General features: G+C 40.4%; 2 protein-coding genes across 3 annotated transcripts; one reads left to right on the plus strand and one right to left on the minus strand.

Moving 5' to 3' along the window:
* Positions 1 to 647: 647 nt before the first annotated feature.
* scamp2 (secretory carrier membrane protein 2) lies at positions 648 to 14,000 on the minus strand. The gene is made up of 9 exons (XM_035641872.2): positions 13,836 to 14,000; positions 9,392 to 9,469; positions 8,886 to 8,972; positions 7,922 to 8,033; positions 6,394 to 6,522; positions 5,192 to 5,351; positions 4,161 to 4,262; positions 3,357 to 3,477; positions 648 to 2,432 (listed from the first exon to the last, which is right to left on the minus strand). Exons 1-9 carry the CDS (start codon positions 13,890 to 13,892, stop codon positions 2,283 to 2,285), a joined length of 996 nt encoding a protein of 331 aa, XP_035497765.1. The 5' UTR covers positions 13,893 to 14,000; the 3' UTR covers positions 648 to 2,282.
* A 760-nt stretch (positions 14,001 to 14,760) lies between these two features.
* On the plus strand, positions 14,761 to 25,588 carry mpi (mannose phosphate isomerase). Of its 2 annotated transcripts, none has more exons than XM_035641251.2 (8): positions 14,761 to 14,896; positions 16,225 to 16,352; positions 17,339 to 17,539; positions 18,402 to 18,543; positions 18,742 to 18,921; positions 19,416 to 19,589; positions 20,698 to 20,906; positions 22,589 to 25,588. In XM_035641251.2, the coding sequence occupies exons 1-8, from the start codon at positions 14,881 to 14,883 to the stop codon at positions 22,805 to 22,807; spliced, it is 1,269 nt and encodes a 422-aa protein (XP_035497144.1). In that variant the 5' UTR covers positions 14,761 to 14,880; the 3' UTR covers positions 22,808 to 25,588. The 2 variants fall into 2 exon arrangements, with proteins under 2 accessions (XP_035497144.1, XP_035497145.1); XM_035641252.2 differs by lacking the exon at positions 14,761 to 14,896 and adding an exon at positions 14,941 to 15,074.
* Positions 25,589 to 25,793: the final 205 nt, after the last annotated feature.

The following is a 25,793-nucleotide window of genomic DNA, read 5'->3' on the forward strand; positions in this document are numbered from 1 at the left end:
AGGGATGTTCATGTTGCATCCACCTTTTGCTCTATGGGCGTTAATAGAAGAGAAACTCTTGGTTTAAGAATATAAACACCACTTTGCAGCACATTTGTGTGTCAATAAAAAAATACTGACCAACCAACAACAAATGTGACTAATCTGTGGCAACGATTGGTTTTTATAATATGTGACTCTAGTGTTGCAGGGAAGAGCAAGAACAGCACGGCTCTTCTTCTGCTCGGGGAGCGGCGCTGTCCGGCCCAGCTGTTGACTGCTGCGTTGGATGGGAAGCATAGCCGCGGTTATTCGGAGCTCCAGACAAGAGCCTGGAGAAACAACCAGGGTGACGGGCGGGCAGAGTGACAGACGATGGAAGCTGCAGTTTGGGTTTTCAGTTGCAGATTCTTCTCTCCTCTTTGTTTGGTGTCCACTCTCATCTGTCCTTCTCTGTTTGGGAGGAAGAGGCTGACAGAGGAGTCCCAAAGATGAGAAAATAATCTCTCGCTGATGAGTATGTTCTCTACTGTACGTTTAGATTTTGTGTCATTTTTTTCCTCCTCATGGAGAATATGCAGCCTGCTAATGGAGAAACGAGTCTGAAAGTTAAAGTAAAAGCATCAGAGTTTTATGGATTGTGATAAAGGAAAAACAACAACTCCAGCTTTAAATGAAAGCAAAGCATTTTTTATTAGATGCTATAGTCAGCATTGAAATACAAAAGGCACTGGATTCTGTTCTCCTAATAATACAATGCATACAGAGGTGTGTGAATTAATACAAACACTGCATTTTATAATGGGACCTTAAATTAAGACGCGCATCTGAAGCAAGAACGTCGCGCAAACAATCTGCGTTTGCATTCGTCCTTCAGGAACGCTGACATATATTATATCCAAGCTGTTGGTTATCTTTAAACAGTACATCAAATAAAACACACATTCCAAAATAAGAAATCACACAGAAAATATACATCAGTACTCTGATTACATTTAGAGCTTGGTGGGAGAGTCTCCAGGTAGACTTTTGTGGATTGAAATTCTTTTGAGAAGTGAAATAGTCTATCAGAGTAAAGTGAGAATGCAATACCTTGATTATGGGATGTGTTCCAGTAAACTCACACTGACTGCACTGGCAGGAATTACTAATCAGACGCTCTGTGAGAACCTCCGAGATGCTTTCTGATTACTTCGAATGATTTGCGGCGGCTTAATATGCTGTTGCAGATTGTGAATGCGTGACAAAAATAAGTCGTCCCTCCTCCTGCATTTAGAGTTGTTGAGATGAAATGAATGGGGGAAGGTCTCCGATTGGTTTCAAATCTACTCGGTGTAAATTTCATTTGGCAATATTTTCCATTTTTCACACTTGACGATGCTTTGGTCTCCTGAGAAACAACTCTTGAGCATGGCACTCTTCTAAGAAGTAGTTGAAGCTGCTTCAAAAAAACATTAATACAAGAATGATAATGCAAAAAAACATCAGATGATTGCTTTGAATTGAAACAGAATTGTAACACTGCTGTATTCTAAATTAAAGAAGGAATTATATTTGCCGTTTACAAGCATGACAGTAAGTGAGGAATAACACTGTGCCATGATCTTTGATTAGAAACCATCATGACTTACTATACAGAACTCCCACCGATTTCATGATACCAGTGTTTTTTTTACAACATGTCAAAGTTACATTTTGGTTCCAGACAGATGTCGAAGGCACGTTTTTTGTTTTTTTTTAAAGGACAGCATGTTATTACAATCTGAAAGTTATGGGGGAGGCTGCTGGAGTTATCTTTGTATTTTTGATCACTTTAATAAACGATCCCGGATTAAATGAATATATACGGTAAGTCATATCCAAAACTGTAAGGCCACAAGGATTACCATCAACCAGATTCATCTGTTCTGTGTTCCTCCTCGTTTGAAAGACATTTGCAGCACAAAAAATCATAAAAACAAAAGGGGGTTTTCAAATTCAACAACCAAAGAGAAATGTTTTTCAAGACCAATGATCAATGACAAACAGAAACACTTCACACATCTTATTTATATTACATGATCAGCATCCACCATCAGTGTGGAAAAAAAAAAACACAAGCATACTGCACTCATATCAATAGACAGTATGAGACAGGCATGCCTGTACCCCCCCCCCCCCCCCCCCCCCCCACACACACACACACACACACACACAGTCACACATTACACTGAAGAGCCTCGACTGCTTTTCACTTCCCACTCAGAGCCGGGTGACGTAGACCTTGACCTGTCAAATGGAGCTCGTCTCAGCTCAATCTACCATTAGTTGTTCCCCTGGAAGGCTCCCTGGGCGGCGGAGGAGGCTGCACCAGTGGCGGCCGACTGGAAGGTTTTATTGGTGAAGACGCCCTGCGAGAATTCCTGCTGCGCCTTCTGGAAACTGGCTCCGGTACGACGGTACATGCTGTGGACCTGAGGAGGAGACCATGAGAGATGAGGAACCGCTGTTCAGTTTAACCCACCCCTGATCTACATATGCATTTGTGTGGTAAAGGGTAAAATGGACTTTGGTAATATGGCGCCTTTCTAGTATTATCCACCACTCAAGGCGCTACACAGTCACATTCATTTGATTCGTGACCAAATGTCTGCTCAACTAATGACATCACCTTCAGCTGTCGTTTGTGTTTTGCGTGCTAGCAAATGTTAGCACACACTCGCACTGAAATTAACTGTAATTCAACAGCTCCATCTAAAGAACCCAACAATGGGTCCAACTAACAAGTGCAGGGTCTGCTGATTTCTCTGTTCCATAAAGTTCAAGTACGGTCCAAAAACAAATAAAACCATAATTGAGCATCACAGTTGCACTTGGCTCGGTATTTGTGACTTAATCCCACTGACACCATCATGCTACTTGCTGGCCAAAATATGTGTTCACCTGCATCTGAAAATAATCCCCAACAAATCCCCAACAAATGCTTGACATTAACTAAAAACTACACTTTAATGTCTGTTTGGTGTCTGCTCATGAAATTGTTTCAATTTACCAACCACATTACTTTTCCTTAAAAACTCCAACATAACAAGTGAGATCTTAATAACTGTAGCAACTAACACTTTCTCTGTTTCCCTTATAATTCTGAAGCAATTTGTGTAGGCCTTACTTGGACAAATCCTACTGTGGAACTTTAATATGGGAAACATGGGACCCTGTAAAACAATGTGATACCAATAACCAGTGGAAGCAAGTTTTAACTTCTGCAAAAATGAAACATTCATAACCACCGAAAGATACAGATAAAATGAAAGGCCTGTCATTCTACATTCATCTATACCAGAGTCCTCCAGGGACACTGCTGCTAACCCACAGATCGGACGTGAATAAACTCTCACCATCTTGAGCAGGACGGCGGACAGCACGGCGCAGGCGGTGAAGAGGATGGCCACCGTGATCATGATGGCTCCCACGGCCTTGTTTGAGCCTCCGAGGGCAGTGAAGGCAGTGATCCAACCGCTAGAGTCAACAGACACAGTCGAGTTTTAGATGATCTTATGGACAAAAAATAGCATGAAACATATTCACATACATGAGTCCTAGGGGGGGGAGTTGGGTTACATTTAGGGAGAGAAGAAGAATGTGTTGAAGAGGCGGCATGAGAAGTTGAGAAGGTGCAAGAAGAATCAGAATTATAAAATTGTGATTTGAAAAAAAAGAGGGGAAAAAAGAGAGAATTCATATCACTAAATAGATGAAATTTGAGCAAATTTGAGCTTAATGATAGACAAGCTGCATGGACACGGGTAGAACATGAGCTAGTTGCAGAGGCACAGATCTGTCAAAGTGTAACCCAGCATGGATACCAGTTGGATTTTGGAGCATCACATAGAGTGTGTGTTGTTACGTACTGTATCTCTCAATAGTAAAAGATATTCTTCAACTGAGAACAACCCTTCAATTCCAATAGGGACTAAACTAACCAGTGGGAATGTTAGTGATTTGTAGAGCAGAATGAGACGTTTTACGATATATTAATTGAAAGGAGAAAGACTGTTATCCTGTTTTACTTTGCCTTGAAGGTTGGATGATCAGCCTCGGTATTTTTTAATCATGCCAACAACCTTGTTTTATTGATTGATTTTTTCGAATTTTTACTGTAGGCAGCAACTATGTACAAGACAAAAATATGTGTGACTCACCTGTTCCCCCATTTGGGGATACCTACAGCCTGGATGATGAAGATCACCACTTGGCAGAAGAACACAAAGAAGAAGAAGAAGAAGCTGAAGGAGCTGTCAGTCCTAAAAAAAGAGAGAGAGAGAGAAAGCATGCATTTCACTAAAAACATTTACTTTATCACAAATATGTTTAAAGGAATGTTCGCAATTTTAAAATAAAATTGATGACCTCATCCACCTACAGTGAGCATGTGTTGTTCATGTCTGTGCAGGTCTTGTAACAAAACATTAAAAGAATGGGTGAGTCTGAAGCAAAGGGTGATGTGTCCTGAAGCCAAGTGGCATTACCTCTGACGACAAGTGTGGAACTGCTGGTAAGTCCGTAACTAGCAGGTTATTGGGTAAAGCTATTGCAATGTAATACAACAGTCGACAGTAGATCAATAGCATCACAAGCTACGTCCTCTATAATGATTGTTAAGTTGAATTAAAACTTCTCTTAAACAGTTAAAACTAGAGCTGCAACATTTGAACTGTAATGAAATGAGGTTTTATTGATCGACGGCTGCATTACACTGCATTACTCCCTCCTCGCGGTACCTGATTAATACTAATGCACTGCTTTTAACGCACTACACAGACTACCTGGGGAAAGTGGTTCAATTATCAAACGAAGCTGTTGATTAAAAAAAATAAATATACATATATAATTTTACATGGCAACACAGTAAATAGATTAAGCATATGAGGAACACTACGTCACTATACTAATAAGTTACATTTAACACTGACATATGAGCTACCTGTGTTGGTGAGCAGAATGTCCAAAACACCTGAAATATTTTTTTCCTCAATTTATATCATTTTAGGTTTACTCATAAAAAATGTCCACAAAACCTTTGTACGTTTACTCTTGATCAGAGATGAGTACCTGGCATAGAAAGGCAGTGATTGTAATCATACCAAATGAACACCGATGTCCTCTTGAAGGAACGGGCATGGAGGTCATCACTAACCATTGTATCTAACGGGGCCGGCAGAGAGAGACTCACTTGAAGGCCTTGTAGACGGGCCGGTACCAGCAGAGGAAGGAGCAGGGGCTGAATAGGATCACCCAGAGGATAGAGAGGCCGAAGTCCACACCGTAGGCCGCATCAGTGGTGAAGTAGGCCAGGCAAGCCAGCAGATTGAGGAACAGGGTCACGCAGTTGACTGGAGAGACGGTGGAGAGAGCCACGTGTCAATCACAGTAATAATACCAGTAATATCAGCATCATCTTCATATATCTCTGAACTCCTACACCCCTACACTACCTCTAGGTCACTCAGCTCATCCGATCAAGGTCTCTTACCCTAGCAAATTCAAGGGTGATTGTGCGTTTGCTGTTGGGGACCCGTCCCTCTGGAATTCTCTCCCCCCCTCTGTTAAATCAGCTGTGTCCGTTCACTGTTTCCAAAAACTTCTGAAAAACCCATCTCTATTGACTTACCTTCCCTGTATAAGGGCTGTACTAAGATTTTATCTGTATTTATGTGTCCTTTTTGTTTATAGACATAATTGTATGCTTCTTTTTTTGAATCTGTATCATGTGAAGGACTTTGTAACTTTCAAAAAGGTGCTATATAAATAAAATGTTACTTACTCATATTACAGAGCAAACAAAACCAGCTCTGCCACAACTGCCTTAAACATAGGGGAACTAACCACAGCCTGCATTAACATAATAGTAACCGAGTATTCGAGGAATCGCAAGCAAGCTGGAGATTATTTCAAAAGAAGAAGATGAAAATAATATATCAGTGAGTTGTTGAAAGACTTGAAAGTTGAGGACCATCTCAGTGAACAACAGGAAAACTTAAATTTCTTAAATGTCAACGCTCCACATCATCAGGAGGTTCCAGAATAATCTGCTTGTGCAGAATATTGATGTTGTCACAAGGTGATCTGTGTCGTGTAACGACATCAGTGATTACAGCTCCTGTGCACGCTGGTACTAATTACTAAAATATAATATATGTTGACGCAAAAGTAAGTTTAGGTATTAAAATAGTTCAGCTAATCAAAAATACACAAGTTAAATGGTGAGCCGTCTCAGGTTGAGTGCCACTTTCTGTACACAAAACTAAAAATGCCAATACATAGAAATGTACACATTATTTACTGTGAACAAAAACAGTATCATATTTGATTATTTTCACATTCCCTTCTTCACATTTCAGCACAAACTCGCACGACTCATTTCTATGTACTCACACATCCAGAGATAATACATCATCTTGCACACTCTCTGATACTCTGGAGGGATTTCCTCTGAGAAGTCCTGATAGAAACACGGTTTGATGGGGAATTTTCTGGGGAGTGGAGGCCAGTTGTTTTCTTTACCTGTCAACAAAGACATAAATATCGTATCTTTTAAAAGCAGCAGTCCCTCCAAAACAAAGCGGGAGAAGAGGGAGCATCTCTATTAAAACCACAGTGAGCATTCAAGGATAGCTCTTGAAATAGTACAAAAAGAAAAAAAACGTACATTTAATGTAACGTTTATAAATCAAGCGTGTGGGAGAGGCTATAGAAGCATTTTTACTCTAGTAGGTCAGATAATACATCTTAATATTTATTATTACGGCTATTACATTGAGATAGGCCAAATATATTCCACAGTAAGCAGCACAGCAGTGATGCAAGTGTGCAAGCTGACAACCACGACTGGTAGATTTCCCATGGTGCAGGTTAAAGACAGTTATTTTGAAGTGGCCATTGTGGCTATTAGATAAGATCTCTATCATGTCAGATATAAGAAGGTCATGCACAGTGTGTGGATTTTTGCTCTTATTACTTCACCCCCGAAGGCTGAGTGAGGTATAGATTTGGGCGTGTCTGTGTGTGTGTGTGTGTGTGCAATTCTGAGGTCATACACCACATTTGACATTTAAAGGTCAAATGTCACGTTCACCAAATGCTCGCTCGTTGTGGGAGCTGTTGTGTTCCTCTGTAATATTGTGAGGTCTCGACCTCACTATGTAAAGTGCCTTGAGATAATGTATGTTGTGATTTGGAGCTATATAAATTGAATTGAATTGAATAATTTGGGAACTTGCATACACAATTTGGTCCTCATCCGTAAAGCCCTACAGGTTCAAATAATAAAATCTGGTGTAAACTTGATAATGAATGACGTCATGAAAAATTACGCAACTTTTTGCAAGATGTCATATGCTACTTTCCATGAATGGGGGTGAATGTCTGCCATCTCCGACTGCCTTGTTTTACTAATAGATGTTTTCCTTATATCGCTGAAAAACAAATTGGGCTTTTGGTTCTACATTTTGAGTTTTCACTGCAATAACAATATTTGTTCAAAAGGAGAAGCCTCCGGTCTGGACTGACATACTATACGACACTGTTGACATAGCTGATGTATCACATCTGTATTCTGCCTCCTCCATCCAGTGATGCATGAACTGGCCACACACATACACATACTCAAAACATTACACTAAAATTATTTTTATTCATGAATTGTTAATTTTACTAATTTTATAAGTCAATCACAAATAAGCAAGCATAGTATTGTGATTTCCACTTTTTTTTTTTACACTCTTCCATCATATCATATAATGAAAGACTTGTTTTGGGATTGGGTTAATGATCCCTTGCAGACCTGTTAAAGTTAATATCAGAGAAATATTAAATTATGTATATATCTCTTTGATAAATAATGCATTACACTTGAAGAGGAGAGGGGAGAGGAGATGAGAGGAGAGCTTTTGTCTCTAATGACCTGTCGGGCCTCTGCTCTGCAGCTCCTGCTCTCGTCGGTCCAGCTCAGCAGCTTTTCTCTCCAGCTCCTCCTGCTGCCTCAGCAGGTTGGCCTGAGCTGCAGCAGCAGTTGCCTGCATTAAGAGAGTCACAAACACTTCTGTAGACAAACACATTCGATGCACAGAGACATAACAGCAACTCACATTGGATAAAATGGTACAGCCTGCATTTTATACTCAATACTTTGTATAATAAACATCTGCGGTAGGTATGAACCTCTGTAAACACACGTTAACACGGTTGATGGGCAGATCCCAAAAGCCTTTCGGAGCATTTTAATGGTGGCATACTTTTAAAAGGCAATGATAATGTATTCTATTTTAGGAATACATATTTATGATCACCATATGTGATGTCTTGGCAGAAAAAAGAAAGGACACAGGTACTCTGTGGTACGAGCCATTAATATTTATGAGAGACAGTACTGAGAGGCTGAATGGATGGCTCTTTAAAAAAACAGATATTATTCCCAGAATTAAAATGAGCAAACTGTTGATTAAAAGTAAAGTCATGAATGACTACAAATATCAGATTGTTGTTGTCTTAGAGCTCTGTCATATAATGTTTAAGTAAACATGACAACATAACATTAATCTAGTCTCTCCAGGCCTCTTCAAACAATGTGTGGTTTGTCTACCATCTCTTTCCAATGGTTATCATTTGACCTCCGTTAATCAATTCTAAGAAAAATTGAACACCCCCTGGATTTGGTTGTTTCACTTTCTCTAGATTTTCTTTTTGTATTGTCTACATGTGTTCATTGTTCATTTTCATCGGTTCACTGTGTTGTGCTGTGTTTTGTAGAAATTTTAATAGAATTCTTGTAGAAAACTGACTGTGTGCACAATAACAGAGCTGCAAGAAAAAAAACACTACCGTATATGACACCAAAGTACGTAATTTTGCACTGATACGTGACTCACCTGAGGACTGGGCTCTATAGATGGCTGTAACACAGCAGGCTGGTAGGGAGAGGTCGAAGCTGGGGTCGTATGAGCCGCCAGGGCATCCTGAAGAACAATAATAAGCAGACAAATGGCAGGGATTGTGAGGAGGCGTATTAAGGATGAGAAGACAAGGCCAAGACAAACAAGAAAATGAAGTCGGACAATGGAATGAAAAATTACGGAGAGTGGGAGGAGGCAGGAGGATGAAAAGAACAAGTGAAGGAAGAAGGAGGAGGTTAACAAGGAAGAGGACAGAACCAAAACATTCAGGCCAAACAACAAGGAGGGGATGAACATCAAGATCAAATGAGAGGAGAAAAACAAGCGAAAGAATGCAAGACAAAAGGAAATAAGAGACAAAGATGTGCTGGTGGAAATGGAGTAAGAAGACATTTTAAAAAACAGATTGAAGTAAGGGAAAGACTGAGAGAAGAACAAAAGAGCATCACGATGATTATGACACTGGTTTTGAGATGTCTTACTGTGGACTGTCCAGGGAAAGGGTTGTACTGGTCAACTGTTTCCACACTGGAGTGGGTCACTTGTGTGACGGAAGGATCCTGAAATAACAACAACAACAACAACAACAACAACAACACATCTCATCACTATCAGTCACTCAGCTAATCACCATGCACAAGAACTATGAACATTAATCTGAGACAGACAAGACAGAGACCAAACCAAACAAGTGAAAAAAGAAAGAACCAAAAAAAGAATAGGCAACAGCTGTTGTGCAAATCAGAAAAAAACAGAGTTATGCACAAGTGACCTACATATGCATAATCATACAATAAAACAGATGAACACGAGTGTTAGCTACTTAAGTTTTGTTATAGTGACTCATGAGGACTTTATAATAGTTATAGTCTCTAACTGACATGAGTCAGTCCCACCTGAGTTGGTCACACTGGGCAGGTAGAAATATCTGAGCTGTAACATGGTTTGTCAACATTGAAGATCTGTCTCAGTGATTCTGAAACACCTTTAATAGTGCAAAAGCCCCTTTTTTCTCTTTTGCATTTTGCCTTTGCAGAGTGCACCAGACGGTGCACCTGTGGAATTCAAATTACCCCTGACCTCGAGTCTTGATATGTGACCTCGGAAAACCCCCCAAAAGAAAATGTACCGCTGTTTACTCTGCCTAAGGGCCTTTCATTTCCTGAAACACTGTAAATGTAAAGTAAACTTAAAAAAAAAAAAAAGGTCTTCAATCATGTTCTGAGTGAAGTAAAGTACAATAACGTCCAGCTATCGTTGTAAACCCTACAAGTGCTGTTGAATCATTATCTTAGAGAAACAACTTTCTTAACAGGAGTCTGAAACGGATCACTGGTAAACATTGATTGACTGAAAATGTGGCCTCACTCACTTTTACTTATCTGGTCGCACGCACGCACGCACGCACGCACGCACGCACGCACGCACGCACGCACGCACACACGCACACACACACACACACACACACACACACACACACACACCTGGTAATTTTACAGTTGCACTCCTTAATACTTGGCATTATGGCTCAATAAACAGTTGAAAATGCAACACGTCCTTTGAGACTTGAAATACTTTTCAGCAATTCTTTGTTGATCAACACAGCCTCGGGAGATATTCAAAACTTTAGCGAAACGTGTTTAGCATATGGAAATGGAAGAACAATATCCTTCTCAATGAGAACTGAAGAACCGCTTGATGACACAGTAGAGACAAAAATTAACACTACACGTAAAGTGATGGAAAACCACGAAGCCTCTTTGAAATAAGAACTACATTGTCTGCGAGAAACCAGACAAGTAGAGACGCACACACACGCAGCTTCGCTTTCCTTAAAATGTTACTGCTTCAAACGTAAAAGGCTGTAAAAATTTTTTAATTTAGGACGAAAAGAAATGATGTCCTGACCTAAATATATCTGTACCAGGAAACAACATTCGCCGTAATAACCTTGAATACCTGGGTGTGGCTCATTTCATAACTACAGTTGAATATTGCTACAGAACGGACTTAAGCCACCCTTCATATGGCAAACCACAACCCTACAACTTTTTGAGATACACAGTCATTGAAGTACACCGTATGTTCAATTGTTTGATTGAGACTGCACCACGGATCTGCTTTAAAGCGCAGACAAACTGAGAGGAGGGAGGGGAGGAAGGAGGGAGAGCTGAGGACTTTTCAGCGGGAGCTGCCGCTTACATTGACGGCGCCCAGTAAGAATGGACCACTACCCCGGGTTCCGGGAGGAATTTAAGTTATTATGCCCCACCTGTTATTTCAATTGTTGGGCTGAACTCACCTCGCCCTAAGCCAGGCATCTCACAGTACCCACAGGCAGCAGGCTTTAACTGGCTCATGTTGAGGTGATCTGCACTATGGCGTATATTACAGCTGCTACTAAGTTATTTATTCAGCCACTTCCACACCCAGCAAACAAACGTCCGTGTCACGGCTACTGTATTTGTGCACCTGACACGCCACACCACTGTAAAAGTGACTGCAATGGGTAATGTCACTGAAACCACAAAGGTTTCCACAGACTCTTAATTTCGCTTTTTCGTGCACCAAGGGAAATTTACTGTTAGTGTATCTGCAACAAGCTGAATTCTGCTACATTTTGTACTGGACAAATAATGCAAACATGATTTTAAATAAACTCAAAACAGCAAGTGTGTTTAACGTGGTTTAGATTAGATGATATCTTGTACAGTGTTTCGAGGCTCTGTGCGTCCAAGTATCTCCGCAGGCAAAGTCACAAGTTATAATCCAGCCATAATAATATAAATTCAACTAAGAACAATTAAAAGATTTTGAGGAGGCTCCATGTGGCCAAAACGTCAGGTCTCTTACACTCCTATCAAAGCACAATAATAGAGAGGGGGGTTTTGCTTGTTCTTTTTTTTTCTTTCCTGCAAGATTGTAATAGTAACAATAATGATTATGTACTCAATTTGCATTATGGGAAGTGAAGGATCACCTTTTTTGGACCTTGACTCATATTAGGGAGTGAAATCTGGCCATTCTTCTTTTACTGTCCCCAGCCTTTGGTGCAACATTACATCATGGGAGGGGCCCTTTGAAAAAACAATGTTAAAACGATGTATAGTCTGGATAGTACAGCTGCAACATTTAGCTGATGAATCTGGTACTGTAGCTGATTGACAGAATTAAAGATCCCAGATTGTGGAAAGTGAGATTTCCATGTCTTTTCTCATTAGAATGCAACATAAAATGCTGCAGAATTATCAAAGAGCTCAATCCTGGGAGAAATGTCTCTATGGATGAGAAACTGTGTTGGAAACATCAGAAACTGTGCCAAGTCTCTGTCAAGACTTCAATAACTTGCTTATCCAAGCTTACAGGATTTGGTTTCTCTAAATGTTTCTCTACTTTATCTTTATTTGATCTGTATTAAGGACCCTTACTAACAATATTTCCATCTTTTAATCATTATTTCTATTCTTATACCAATTGTTGGATTACTTTTAATTGGCTGTTTTAAGGGGTGTTGTTTTATGAATTATACCATGCTATTGTCATGGCTGTGTATGGACTGCAAACTTGCTTACTCACAGTGTTATGATCAACTCATTTGCACCACATCCAGACCTAAGGCTCCAGTGTTTAGCTCCAAACCAAATCCAACCATGCCACCAAAAAACTTCAAGGAGAAACTCAGGAAATAATAATTAACTATTCTAATTATTGATTGATCGTTTTAATTTTTCAAGGAAAAATACCAAAAAATGTCAGGTCTAGCTTCTCAAATGATTCAATAACTTTTCAAACACAAAGACAATGAAGTCATAGCGCTTTCTATAGAATGGATGGACTACTATGCTACAACCAGCTCATTAGAAATGAATTCAGGAGCACCTAAGGAGGTATATTAGTAAGTAAGAAATGTAGTCTTTTGGTAATGTAGGTGGTACATTTACCCAATTGCTGTACTTTTTACAATACAATTTGGAGGTACTTCCATTTAATGCCAATTTATGCTTCTACTACGCTGGGTTTATCTAACAACTACAGTTACTATTTAGTTCCATTAAAATTGACATGAAAGAATAAAAAATGAAAATGTGCTTTCCAACCAGTTTGAAATTTCGGCAAGTTACAAAAAACTGGGTCCATCAGTGTCACAGATGGCTACAAGCTGCACTTGATGTGAGTGATTTGGCTTTTACACTTTCCTCTGTGGTTTCATTTTAATATCGGTATCCAATATTCAGCTAAAATAATATTTCCCATTAATCCTCTCAAACCACTCAGACGTATCTTGCAGCCCTTTGGAGGGGCACCAATGGACTTACCTACATGGCTGTATATATCAAGTAGATTAAAACTCTCAAACACGAGCAGTTGTATTATTTACACATTGATGCATCAATATTAGCAACTTGATATCAGATAGAATCAGGTATCAGTCACAGGAACATTTTTATCGCACACTGAGTACTTTGGAGTACTTAGTAATAGCATGGCTGTAGTTTTACTTCTAATAAAGTAATGAGAAACTGAAGTATATTCACTAAAGCTCTGAGTTCTTATTTCACCAATAAATTATATCAAATCACATTGAACATCTTTGGGGAAAAAACACAGTGATACAAATCCCTTTCAATCTGAAAAGTAACAGTTGTAATGTGACTAAAAAGGTTTGACACACATTCCTAACTGGCTACAATTTAACTTCCTGCAACTGAACACAAGATACACCCCGCCCTGTTTTCTAACACAGCCCGTTGATTGGTTGCGGGCCTGTCAATCGGCCACCTTTGCCGAATGGACTTCGAGGGAGCAGCAGCAGACCCCGCCCCGACATCCTCCCAGCAAGTTTCCTTTTAACGAATATGTCAGTGCCCAAAGCTCGACTGTGACTCGCCAGCAACTCAAACACAATCTCACACCGAACGCACTTACGTTGAAAGGGTTGTCGTTGACAGGCTGTGCGAACGGGTTGTTATCAAATTCCGACATTTTGAAATGGCTGCGCGGCTGTTTTATCCTCTCCGAGCGGGGAATGCACAGCTCACTTTTCTTGTTGCTGGAGATGCCTCTCCTACCTACTTCCTCGAATGAAGTCGACGGCGCATGCGCACTTAGACAGCTGGACAGTGACGTGTACCGTCAGTTGACAGCCATCGTGCACATAACTATCTCGAGGCAAAAGCGCGCCACCTGTGGATTTTACTTCAGTACTGTAATTTAAAGCTTTTTTAATATGGTTTGATCACAATTTTCTGCTCTCCACTTTGCTGCTGTTAACACATTTTCCCGTTGTGGGACGAATAAAGAAATATCTTCAATTTTGTATATTGTTTTATCAAATAGTAATCCTAACCCCTAACCCTGACCCGTGAAAGAGTTCAGGGATAATGTTAAGTTCAGACATGTTTCTTTAAAAAAAAAGCAGGACTGAGGACTGAAAGCTGTAGAAAAACAGCAGAGATTATAACTACAAGGTTGAAAAAGAAGAAATGAGCGTGTTGGTGAGATTTATGGATATGGTCAAAATCGAGTTAGTATAACGCAAGTGGTTATTTTATAACAGAGATCATACATCACACATTACAGATGCTCCTGTTTATTCACTTTCATAGGCTAGAATTGCTCGGAGGCCAAATAAAACTTTTTTTTAAAAATCATTGATTTGAAGTCTGCTATGAATTAATGTAAACATAGGGATATATAATAATTAGTATTATTATTAAGTGGAAAAACTGAAAAGGCAATGACTTTTATTTAACTAATTGGAACATATCTAAAGCCAGGGATAAAACAATAAGCCAGATAATTAAAAAAAGGCGTATATATCAAATTACTTCCTGAAAATGTGAAAATGAGAATTCTCATGAATGGACGTCGTGTTTAAGTTGGAGAGAAGAAGAAAAAATGCCGTCGTTCAATAGGGCGAGCCGCGAGGTGACGTCAGCAACGGTCTGACAGCCGAGCCGACGTCGCAGAAATGGAGGAAGTGAGAGGTGAGTGAGGTTGTCTCCTTCGTTACTGTCTCGTTTCATCCCTCCCGACGACGTTACGTGCAGTCGGCCGGTGGCGCTGAGGGTTTTGTATCCGCCGCACACGGCGGCGGAGGAGGAAGGTTTTTTTTCTCCGACGCGACGACTGCGAACGAGCGGTTCGGTGTCGGCGAGCATCAATGTACGTCACGTACTTAGCGTCGACAGCTACACGCGCGTGTTTGAATGTACAATTCGTGTTGTTTTTTTTTACAAGCGGCGGACAGACGCGCTGCCGTATGCCGCACGTGTGAACCTGCTCACTGCTTCGTGTGTTTCTGTGTCAGTGCACCGACTTGTAGTCAGCTGGGAACACCGGTGCTCAGTGACACGGGGAAGTGAAGTGCGTCGCCGGCGGAATCTGTATGTCCCTGATTTGCAGATTTCATAATGAGGACATTTAGATCTAGACAGACTGCGGCTGGTTGTGACTAACTCTCTAGACGAGCCACGCCCCTCACAAAAACAGTTCCGTTTAGTCCAGACGAATAATGCGGCATGGAGCAGAGAGCATCTCCTGGGAGGTGTGTGGGTGTGTGTGGGTGTCTGTCTGTCTGTCTGTCTCTGTGTGTGTCTGTCTGTCTGTCTGTCTATCTGTGTGTGTGTGTGTGTGTGTGTGGGTGTCTGTCTGTCTGTCTGTCTGTCTGTCTGTCTGTGTGTGTCTGTGTGTGTCTGTCTGTCTGTCTATCTGTGTGTGTGTGTGGGTGTGGGTGTGTGTGTGTGTGTTTCTGTCTCTGTGTGTGTTTGTGTGTCTGTCTGTCTGTATGTTTCTGTGTGTGTGTGTGTGTGTGTGTGTGTGTGTGTGTGTGTGTGTGTATGTGTATAGATAGATAGATAGATACTTTTTTAATCCAAGCTGGGAAATTCCGGTGTAACAGCAGGACGTTTCACACAGCACACAAAATATATACAATATATACACAAAAAAATATAGAGAATAAGAACCATAAATATAAAGAATTTACATGAATATTAATAGTGGAAATATTGCAGTACTACAATCAGTTACCAGTAGTGTGCAGAGGAACATGGTAACATCAAGGTGCAAATGTGCCAGGGTTCATGTTTTAATGTTTTGTCCCAACCCAAGGAAGTTCAATTTTACAATCACATATGACTAAGAAAAGATTCAAAGCGCGAACATTTGTGAGGCTGTGACCAGCACGTTTGCTCTGCAAAAGGATTTCTTCGATTAATCAAAATAGTTGACAATTAATTCCAATTAATCAGCTAATGGTTGCACCTTGTCTGTACTAAGAGTTCACACACTAAAAGGTTGTTCCCCTCCTCAGTGTTTCCCCTGACCTGTGCTGTGCAAAATTATGCATGGGGGAAAAATGGCCTGGACAGCGAGGTGGCCAAGCTGGTGACTGGAGGAGACCCACTCGCTGTCATAGAGGACGGCAAGCCCTATGCAGAGGTAAGGTACTGGCTCATGTCTCCTAAGGACACTCAACCCCCGATATACTGATGCACATTGTATTCATTGGAGATTACTGACAAATGAGTGGATATTCAAGTCACTCATCACTCATTGGTTAAGGTGTATCAGAACTGTACACTGTAACTGGGTGTGCTGCAATGCCAGAGTTGGACCAAATAATAATTCCGGTGGCGTAAGTTTAACTATTTGATAGGTTGCTTTCACGTTATTGCAGCAGCAGCATTCCGCCTAAATTTGACAAAACAGATTTGCAGCATGAAACTAGTACATTTTTCAGGGTTTAAAAAAATGTGCTGTTGTTCCTCGGTAACTCGGCTGAGAGGCTCGTTCTCATGTCTGTCATGTGTCTGTCTTTATTTAGCCACACTAGCTCTGCGTGGTTTGTCGTGAAGGTCATCAGTTCAGGTCATGGTAGTGTGTACATTTTCATGCACTGTACCACAAGCCACATTAATGTCACGTGCTATGGGTTGTCAGATTGGCTTTCATGGTCATGTACAGAGGGTGGTATGGATGTCTGCGCTACATTATTCAGCATGTCTGTGTGACACGTAAAGAAATGATTGTGACGCTTGTTTTTGTCTGTACATTTGTTCAGCTGCCCTGGCTGCAGTGTTCTTCGATGAATAGATTGGAGTTTAACACAAGAGGAAACGCGACTGTCATTACTCTTTATGACAGGTTTTATTCAACAAGCAGAAACATATAATTACAATGGGACAAAACTGAACATACTTACTGTAAATAATCTGTGTAATGTATAAAAAACAGTATCAGTAACACTATATTTCTGTCACTGGAATAGTAATGAGAATGTCACATGCAGCACAGGACAGGTTACAGAAACTGCCGTAGTTTCTGTCTGTATCCACGAGCACCTGCACAAGGATATTCTAAAAAAATAAAATAATGGATGAATTGACATGACACGTTCACTTGACGGTAACGCTGTCTTGTTCCAGTTGTGGATGGGCGCCCACCCAAAAGGCGATGCTCAGATCAAGGACAACAGGATTGCACAGACCACACTGGGCGAGTGGATCGCCCACTTCCCCGCCTGCCTGGGCTCCAAGGTTAAGGACACCTTTCATGGTCAGCTGCCCTTCCTCTTCAAAGTCCTCTCTGTCAATACAGCTCTGTCCATACAGGCCCACCCCAACAGGGTGAGTTCACAAACACACACCTACACAGTGTTCAAATGCTGCAATTGGGAAATAAATACATATACAACAGTTTTTGAGTAGAGAATTGTATGTTATCAGCAGTATCTCATGAATTAATTAAGTATTCTATATACACACAAACTGTAGTGAGCTCCTACCAACTGAGACCTCCAGACCTTAGAGGGGAAGTGCCTCAATTTTACACATCAAAGTGTATTTACAAGTGTTAGTGAAGAACTACTGCATATATTTAAAGAAATGTATATACAGTAATGCTTTTGTGGCTACAGAGGAGCTATAAGTCACGGGTACATTGGTCACTACGATCATAACACACTCCGATCTTTGACTGAACCATTAGTATAGTATATACTTATTATAGTATAGTATAGTAAAGTAATAGTATGTTTGTGTTATTCACCAGTATAGTTGCTGAAAATGAGAAGTTCATTTTCATTAAAAAATAATTCAGCCCATGGATTTTTGGTATTGTTGTCTCCTGAAATGTTTATTTTGAACCTAGGCCATTTAACATAGGTGAAGGGGCATTTTAGCACTGCTGCTGTTTATAGCTTTTTTTAAAAAAGTTTTTCCCTGTATTTTTATTTTATATTTTTGCTATTTCTTTCTGCTGCTGTAACAAGTGGGGTTGTAAAGTTCTATCCTATCTGTTCGCAACATAGTGCTGTGCAGAAATCTTCATCCATGGTTAGTAATAATGGGTTCAACAGGGTTTGAATAGTTTTAGGACAAACTGCTGGCATGCTAATATTTTCAGCGTACTGTAAGCCACAGTATTTAGCACAGTTGGTTTTGGACTTTATCACCATTGACATTTTCTCTCTCATTATGGTTTGCCCAGGAGTTAGCCGCTCGTCTCCATGCTCAGTTTCCGCAGCACTATCCAGACAACAACCACAAGCCGGAGATGGCCATTGCTCTCACCCGCTTCCAGGGCCTCTGTGGCTTCAGGCCGGTGGAGGAGACCCTGGCATTCCTTAAATGTGAGCCCCAAAGTCCCACAGGGGGCTTAGAGGATTATGGATTGATTTTGAGCAAGAGCAAAAATAGATGACGCAGTGTGGTGATGTCAAATCCATGATTATACAGTATATTAAATCAAATGGAGAGATTTGAGGTAAAATACACTGGGTAAATATTTCATTCAAAGCCTTGTGCATGTGTGTGTGCGCATCTATTAGGTGTCCCAGAGTTCCACACTCTGGTGGGCAACGCGGCAGCAGAAGAGCTGCGATGCAGCATGGGAGATGCAGTCCGTACGAGCCAGGCTCTGAAGAAGTGCTTCACCAGGATGATGCACTGTGAGAAGAAGGTGTTCGTGGACCAACTCAACATGCTGGTGAAGAGAGTTACTGAAGATGGTGAGGGCACCGAGGAAAGGGCTCATTTGCAGAACACTAAGGAGAATTTTTGTGTTTTATTGGGCTAAGTCAGTGCTGGCTCATAATCAGCACTTAACAAATACATTTTCTCTTTAGAATACCTTTTAGAATTCAGAATGAGGAATTTGGGATTTGCAGTGATTGTTTGCAACATGCTGACATGACCTTGAGAGGATTGCTCAATATGTGGCAATAATCTTCAACAATAGTCAAAAATCTGGTATCAGATGCGAGCGTGTTAGAGAGTGAGTATTTCACCTGTTTGAAAAGGAAAGATGTAGTCCTACATACAAAAACTGTTACACAGAAATATCTCTGTTTGATACAGTTCAGTGTTTACTCCTGTGTGAAATACTGCCATGTCAATTTTATTCATATACCGTAACCCCAAATCACAAATTGTGTAGACATTCTGCGCGTTCTTAACATATTTTACCGACACCATCCCACTAATGGACGTTTGACCTGTGCAGGTGCCGCAGGGAAGGACACGTCGAGCAGCAACGGCGACCTGTTGCTCCGTCTCCACTCCCAGTATCCTGGAGACATTGGCTGCTTTTCCATCTACTTCCTCAACCATGTGGTCCTGGATCCTGGCCAGGCCATGTTCCTGGGAGCCAATGAGCCTCATGCTTATCTTTATGGAGGTCAGCTGGTGCCCTTTGTTTTACATTCATGAGAATTAGTGCACTGGGTCGTATCCAGACCAGATTAGAATAAATCCATGAAGTAGAAATGTGTCTGAATCTCTACACTGTTGACACTCCAGTGTCCCTGCTTTGCTTCTGTATGACAGGGAAGCAGCAGGACAAGTATTGAAGGATGAGGCAGACATTATTCTGTATGTTTCTTGTTGTCAACCAACCCCATGAAAAGTATGTATAACATGTATTAGTGCATCAGTGTCTCTAAACACACAGACACACACATATGTATATGTATCTTTTTAAAATAGACTCAGTAGTTTCCTAAGACGGCTGGTTTAATTAGAACATTTTTTGGATACTGCATTAAGCTGCAGATCAATACAAACATGGTGTGTGTGAGATTGCATCAAAAATTAATTACATTGTCAGTAATTCATTTGTTTTTAATGGTTCTTGAAGCTATATGGCACAAAGCAACAATAAACATCAGGCTGTGGATACAAAGAGAAAACTGGTTAGTTGGATCAATACTTTTTTATCGTCAGGATTTGCTGACAATACAGAAAATACAGAATTCCAATTAAAGTAGAATTTATTTTTCAGTTTCTCTGCGTCTATTACTAGATTATAGAATGTGATTAGATTCTTTTGTCCAAAAAAAACAAAAAACTATTCTTGAGGTTTGGTAATCAAGTAATGTCAATGAAGACACATCATGGATTTCCAAAGCATAAAATAACTCATTTTTTTCAATATAATTGTATTTTGGTGGCAGTCGCTTATCTCTAAAGACTGAAATATGTGTAGCTGTAAGATATGTTGTTTATGTGTTTAGTATTTATTTTGGGGGGGGTTTCTTCCTCCATCCATCCACATATTAATCCTGCAGTTGACTGCAAGTTCACACAAATGTCAAAAAGCATTCTGTGAAATCTCCTAACTGTAAAAGTAGATAAGGCGAGTTGAGGTGAGAAAATTACTCCTGGTCCGATAGTATCCGACATTGTCAGAGTGTCTGACCTTTGAGTTTTCCATTTGAAGGAGAGCTGACTGCCCACTCTTTTTATTTAAAACATGATTTCCCCTTTTCGTCTATCCATTCATCCAGACTGTATCGAGTGCATGGCCTGCTCCGACAATACCGTGAGGGCCGGTCTCACGCCCAAATACATCGACGTCAACACGCTGTGTGAAATGCTGAACTACAGCCCTGCCCCCTCCGCGTCCAAACTCTTCCCCTGTGTCCAGGACGCTTCAGACCCCTGCGTGTCTCTGTACGACCCCCCGGTGCCAGACTTCACCGTCATGAGGATACAGGTAGGAAAGTTCAGCCAACCGGATGACCCCAGAATTAAAATCAAATGAGAGGCGATGCAAAGAGTAAAACCCACCAGTTGTGTAGTGGATGTCATGTCTCAAAACAAAATGGAAAGATTTCAGATTAAGAAGAAGAAGGTGTTTGACAAGAAGAGAGAGATATAAATCTTTTTAAATCTCAAAGTCTGATAGTTGGCCAAACTCCAATGCATCTTACATCGTCGCATTTTCACAGCAGGAAAATTACAGCTGTTTATAAAATAACATTAACGATGGCTCTCAGTTTTAAGAATGTATTTTAACCTGACATTAAAATGTATTATTGACTGAACAACTGATCTGATTTTAACCTTATTGCATTTACCCCTGGTATTAATATGTCTGAACCCATTCAGATCCGATCACTGTCCAGCTCACTATACAAATAAAATTGAATTGAATTGAATTGAATTGAATTACACAACACAGGTCCCCCCAAAAATAGATGAATAGAATTAGATGGCATCCATCCATGACTCTGTATTGTTGTTTCCTTGCTTCCAATGAGTCTCGTCTTCGATCCGTCTTCAGTAGTCTTGAATAAAGTGAGTTAAAGTTATTATTTCTGCCCATGTAGTTGTTGTATGTGGATTGATAATGCAATATTGCATATTTACACTTGTGTTCAACGTGATCACAGTCCGTCCTCAGTGCGTCTTGGGTGCATTCACACCCGTACTTTCCTGTGGTCAAGCTCTATCCGATCGCAATCTGATCACCCAAGACACATTTTAATGCAGAGTGTAAATAGGACATGAGTGTACCAGTGAGTCATTACTGTGTGAGCGAACAGGCATGTACAGAACCGTCGACGCTGAAACTGAAGCAGCTAATACCAAGTTCAGACGACACGACTTTTCAAAGTCGTCGGATCACTGTGCAGTTCACACTGCACGTCGAGCTCTCTTGTGATCGGGAGTCTTGCAGTCGTTGTGGGTTCACACTACACCCAAACCAATCTTTGACCAGTAGAAACCCCCAACAACACTGTAATCCTACGATCTGATTTGGCTGTAGTTGTCTCAGATTTGTCTACATATTTAGCCTGCTAGAAATCTAGTGGCAGGAGGCGACCGCTTGAAGAGCCTCTCAAATCGCGTTTCTGGAAAGTTCACAATTAGCAATTGGCGATTTGGCTCCGATCTGGGGCTTTTGACGGTGAGTTCCAAAATTTGTCTGCGAGTGGCAAATTGGTCTAAAAGTCGTGTAGTGTGAACTAGGTTTAAATGGAACTGAGCCCTCATTAGTTTTTATTTACACCTTATTTATTTGTCCACCATTTCCTACTGTTCCATGCCATAATTTGTCCTGGCAGACCTTTTTTTTTTTACAACACACTTTCTGACTGGTAGTTGCAGGGACAGCCCCCGTGAACAGTCGTACTAAACCAGTTTACATAACAGTAGACAATGTTGCTTGTTACACCTGCAGGTTCCATTCTGTGGCGTCATAATGTCGGACAGACTAGATCAAAACAGTCTTCTGTGATCATGAATCATCTTCTCAATATCTAATTCTGTTTAAAAATGTAGTCATTTTCACACAGGGCAACATGTAGAATGATATATTTTTATAAATTGTATTATCAGTACAATCTTTTATATACAGACATGACATCCTTTTCTGTGCCATCCTTCCTCCAGGTCCCAGCAGCAGCGAAGCAGTACAACGTGGCCCCAGTTGACAGCGCCAGCATCCTCCTGGTCATCGAAGGCGACGCCACGGCGACCTCCGTTGCCGCTCTCTCCGACGTCACGCTGAGGCGGGGCACCGTCCTGTTTGTCTCGGCCAACGAGAGCGTCTCCCTGCACGTCACCTCCCCGTCGGGGATGAACATGTTCCGAGCCTGCTGCCTCCTGTAGTTGTGAGTCTGCGGCTGTGTGTGACTTATGTGCACTTTTTAGTAGGTAGTATGTGAAGGATCTTTCAGATGCCCGTCTGTGCCTGCTGCTCCACTTTTAACCCAAACTCAGCGTGCAGACTGCTGTGTCACCCCCTTTATACCAGCGACAGACTTCTTGAGCTTTAAAATCCAGCAGTGATCCATTGCTGCTGGATTTTAACTGATCTTTTTTTAATTTATTTTTTTACATGTGCTGGTGCAACTTTATTGCAACTTTGCATCCTCAACAGAAAAAGATGCACATGTCACAAATTCTTCTTAGGTGCTCAAAAGTGCTGAACAAAAGAAGAGCAGTAAAATATAGTCAGGTGTCACTTTATTAGGTACACCTAGATAGGACTAATGCAGTCCAAAACAATACTGGAATAAATTGCATGAAACACATGTTGAAACTGTTTTAGAGAGCTGTTGATTCAACTCATAGGTCAGTGTAGAAGATGCAGTCTGTGGTGCTGTTGAGCTGTAATGCATAATGCAGAGAAATGTTTCTGCTATTTAGTCTTCCTTCATTGATAAATGAGATGGACATAATAATAGAAACGTGTGACAGTGTAACAGTTGATTTCTAAAAAGACATAATTTGACCATGAGACTGCTTAGGTTAAAGACAAGTGTACCTAATAAAGTGAGTCTGCAACCCTGAACAGAACCCTGTATACAATACATATAAAGTACACATGACGCGGTTTAGATCACTTGACCCTCATCAGGTCACCGACGAAGAACCTGATTGTTTATGATGAAGTTCAAGTGATCAAATGTTGAGTATGAAACGTCTTGACCTTGGAAACATCAGTGCACGTTAGTAGGGGAAACATTACTCATAGGATTATGAATTAAATCTCTAGTACCACTAATAAACAGACCTCTTGGTTACTTTTTTCATTGGTCAGTCAGTGTTCCTGAGTGTTTTACTTCTTACTCCAAGTACACTTACAGCTGTACACTTCCTTTTTTAGGTCTGGCGTAAGGATAACACTCACTGACAGACAGTATTTGGAAAAGCAGGGGAGGGGATACGTTTAGACTGGTGCAGCTCAACACCACTCGCTGCTTTGTACAACTACAGTACCACCTCGCCAATGACTGAGCATGGTGGTTGTATGGCCTGGATGTCGTCTTCCTATTTTATCATTTTAACTTTAGCTTGAACAAGTAAATAGAAACCATTGGGAGGGGGAAGAAAACATTCATATATCGAGAGTTGACAATATATAGTGTAATACTACTGAGATGCCTGTGCATGTTTTATTTACAACACACTGGACTCGAGCCCTGCTGAGTATTACAGCTGTTAACTGTGACCAGCGCATGTTATTGGCCTGGGAACGTATCATCAAAGTAGTGAACAGTCAGACAGATTAATAAGGGGCCACTCTCTCATGAAGCATGACATCATGAGAATCAGGAATGCATACTGATTGAAACTGTATGACAAAAAAAATGCACTACTGCTGCTTGCTGCATACTTAAAACATTTTTTTGACCAGAGCCCATTTACACAAATCCACATATTGTATGTTTGTACGAGAAAAATGCTGCAGTCCATTTTGTATTATCGGAACAAACTTTTGAGTATTTGAATCCAAACTTTTCAGACTTTGTATGTTTTCGAAAGTTTGTATTGATCCACCAGCGAGACATCATATACCGAGAGAGAACATCCCTGAATATGTTACCTGTACATTATGAAATCAATGAGGGACAGGTTCGTCTCCACGATATAATCTTTTGTGGTGACCACTTTCCACCACGTTGGTACAATATTTCAACTTGATTGGTTCAGTCTGGTGCAAACGTATTGAGCCGACCCTGCTGAAGCTTTTACTAGAGCCCGACCGATATTATTGGCCAACTGATTTGAGCCTTTAAATGTGCATTTATGTTTACATTTTTATGTAAACATAAATGTTTATTATAAGTTCTATGTATTTGGTTGTATTTGTGTTCTCAATTTATAGTTAAATTATGATAAAGTTGATGGTTTAACTAAAGTATCAAGCCTCAATGACATGTCTTTGTCATTAAGGTTTGATAACGACATCTTAAGAATCATTGACAGATTTAAAAATATATATATCGGCCAATGTATCTGTATCAGGAATCTTGTACTCCCAAAAATCCATATCGGTCGGGATCTAGCTTTTACCTTCTACCTGACCACGATAGTGTTGTGGGTTGATCTCCATGCTTGTCCCCAATTTAGATGCATTAAACTTTGTTATTTGTTTGTGATAATACTGTTTGGTGGAAAAAATGGAATGTGTTAATACTTCAAAATTACTGCAGCTCTTTGATTAAAAACCATTACCTCATAATCATTCTTCCATATCTTTTAACAACTTAAACAAACCATTTGCCATCTTTTCAAACTGTTTTAATTTAGTGAAGGTCTTGACGGGATCACAGTATGAAAAAAGTGATTTTGAATGTCATCCTTTAATTTAACCCGTCTTTATTACTGATATTATTGTAAGTCACCGTTTAGTTTTAATACCTTTAAGACTTTGCACAGAGTTTATTCTTTTAGTTTTAGTTCCCCCCCCCCACACACTTTTAACCAATGTCTTTCAAATGCACACAAATCTGAAGGCCAGTGCGTTAGTTTAATTATTGGGAAATTCATAGGAAAAGTCTCTAGTGAGAGCATGGTTTAGCATTTTGGAATATGGTGATACTGTAGCATGGGACAGCGGAGAACGTGTATGTAAAAGTGGTTTAATAAAGCCTTGTTCCGTTACTCAACTGTCTGAACCCTTTTGTTTGTTTGGTCTGTACTGTTTTGTTGTTTAAACCGTAAAAAAGCCTCCTCTACGAAGTTTACAGAGTTAACTGGAAGACTTGGCTAAGCTAAACCTGACACTGGGGCTGGTCAAAGTTAGTGTTTACTCTGAAATTGTTTGATATTTGAGAAATCGTATGGTAGTATTTAAAAAAATTGTATA

This window comes from Scophthalmus maximus, chromosome 7 (assembly GCF_022379125.1).
Source record: "Scophthalmus maximus strain ysfricsl-2021 chromosome 7, ASM2237912v1, whole genome shotgun sequence".
NCBI lineage: Eukaryota > Metazoa > Chordata > Actinopteri > Pleuronectiformes > Scophthalmidae > Scophthalmus > Scophthalmus maximus.

Excerpts from the sequence above, each read along its gene's own strand:
- scamp2 (XM_035641872.2), bottom strand. The coding sequence starts at position 13,892 with ATGTCGGAATTTGATAACAACCCGTTCGCACAGCCTGTCAACGACAAC. Across the intron at positions 4,263-5,191 it reads CCCGTCTACAAGGCCTTCAA|GACTGACAGCTCCTTCAGCT; the intron begins GTGAGTCTCTCT and ends CTCTTTTTTTAG. Across the intron at positions 2,433-3,356 it reads CCGCCGTCCTGCTCAAGATG|GTCCACAGCATGTACCGTCG; the intron begins GTGAGAGTTTAT and ends TCTCCTCCTCAG.
- mpi (XM_035641251.2), top strand. Across the intron at positions 17,540-18,401 it reads TACAGGCCCACCCCAACAGG|GAGTTAGCCGCTCGTCTCCA; the intron begins GTGAGTTCACAA and ends TGGTTTGCCCAG. Across the intron at positions 18,544-18,741 it reads GACCCTGGCATTCCTTAAAT|GTGTCCCAGAGTTCCACACT; the intron begins GTGAGCCCCAAA and ends CGCATCTATTAG.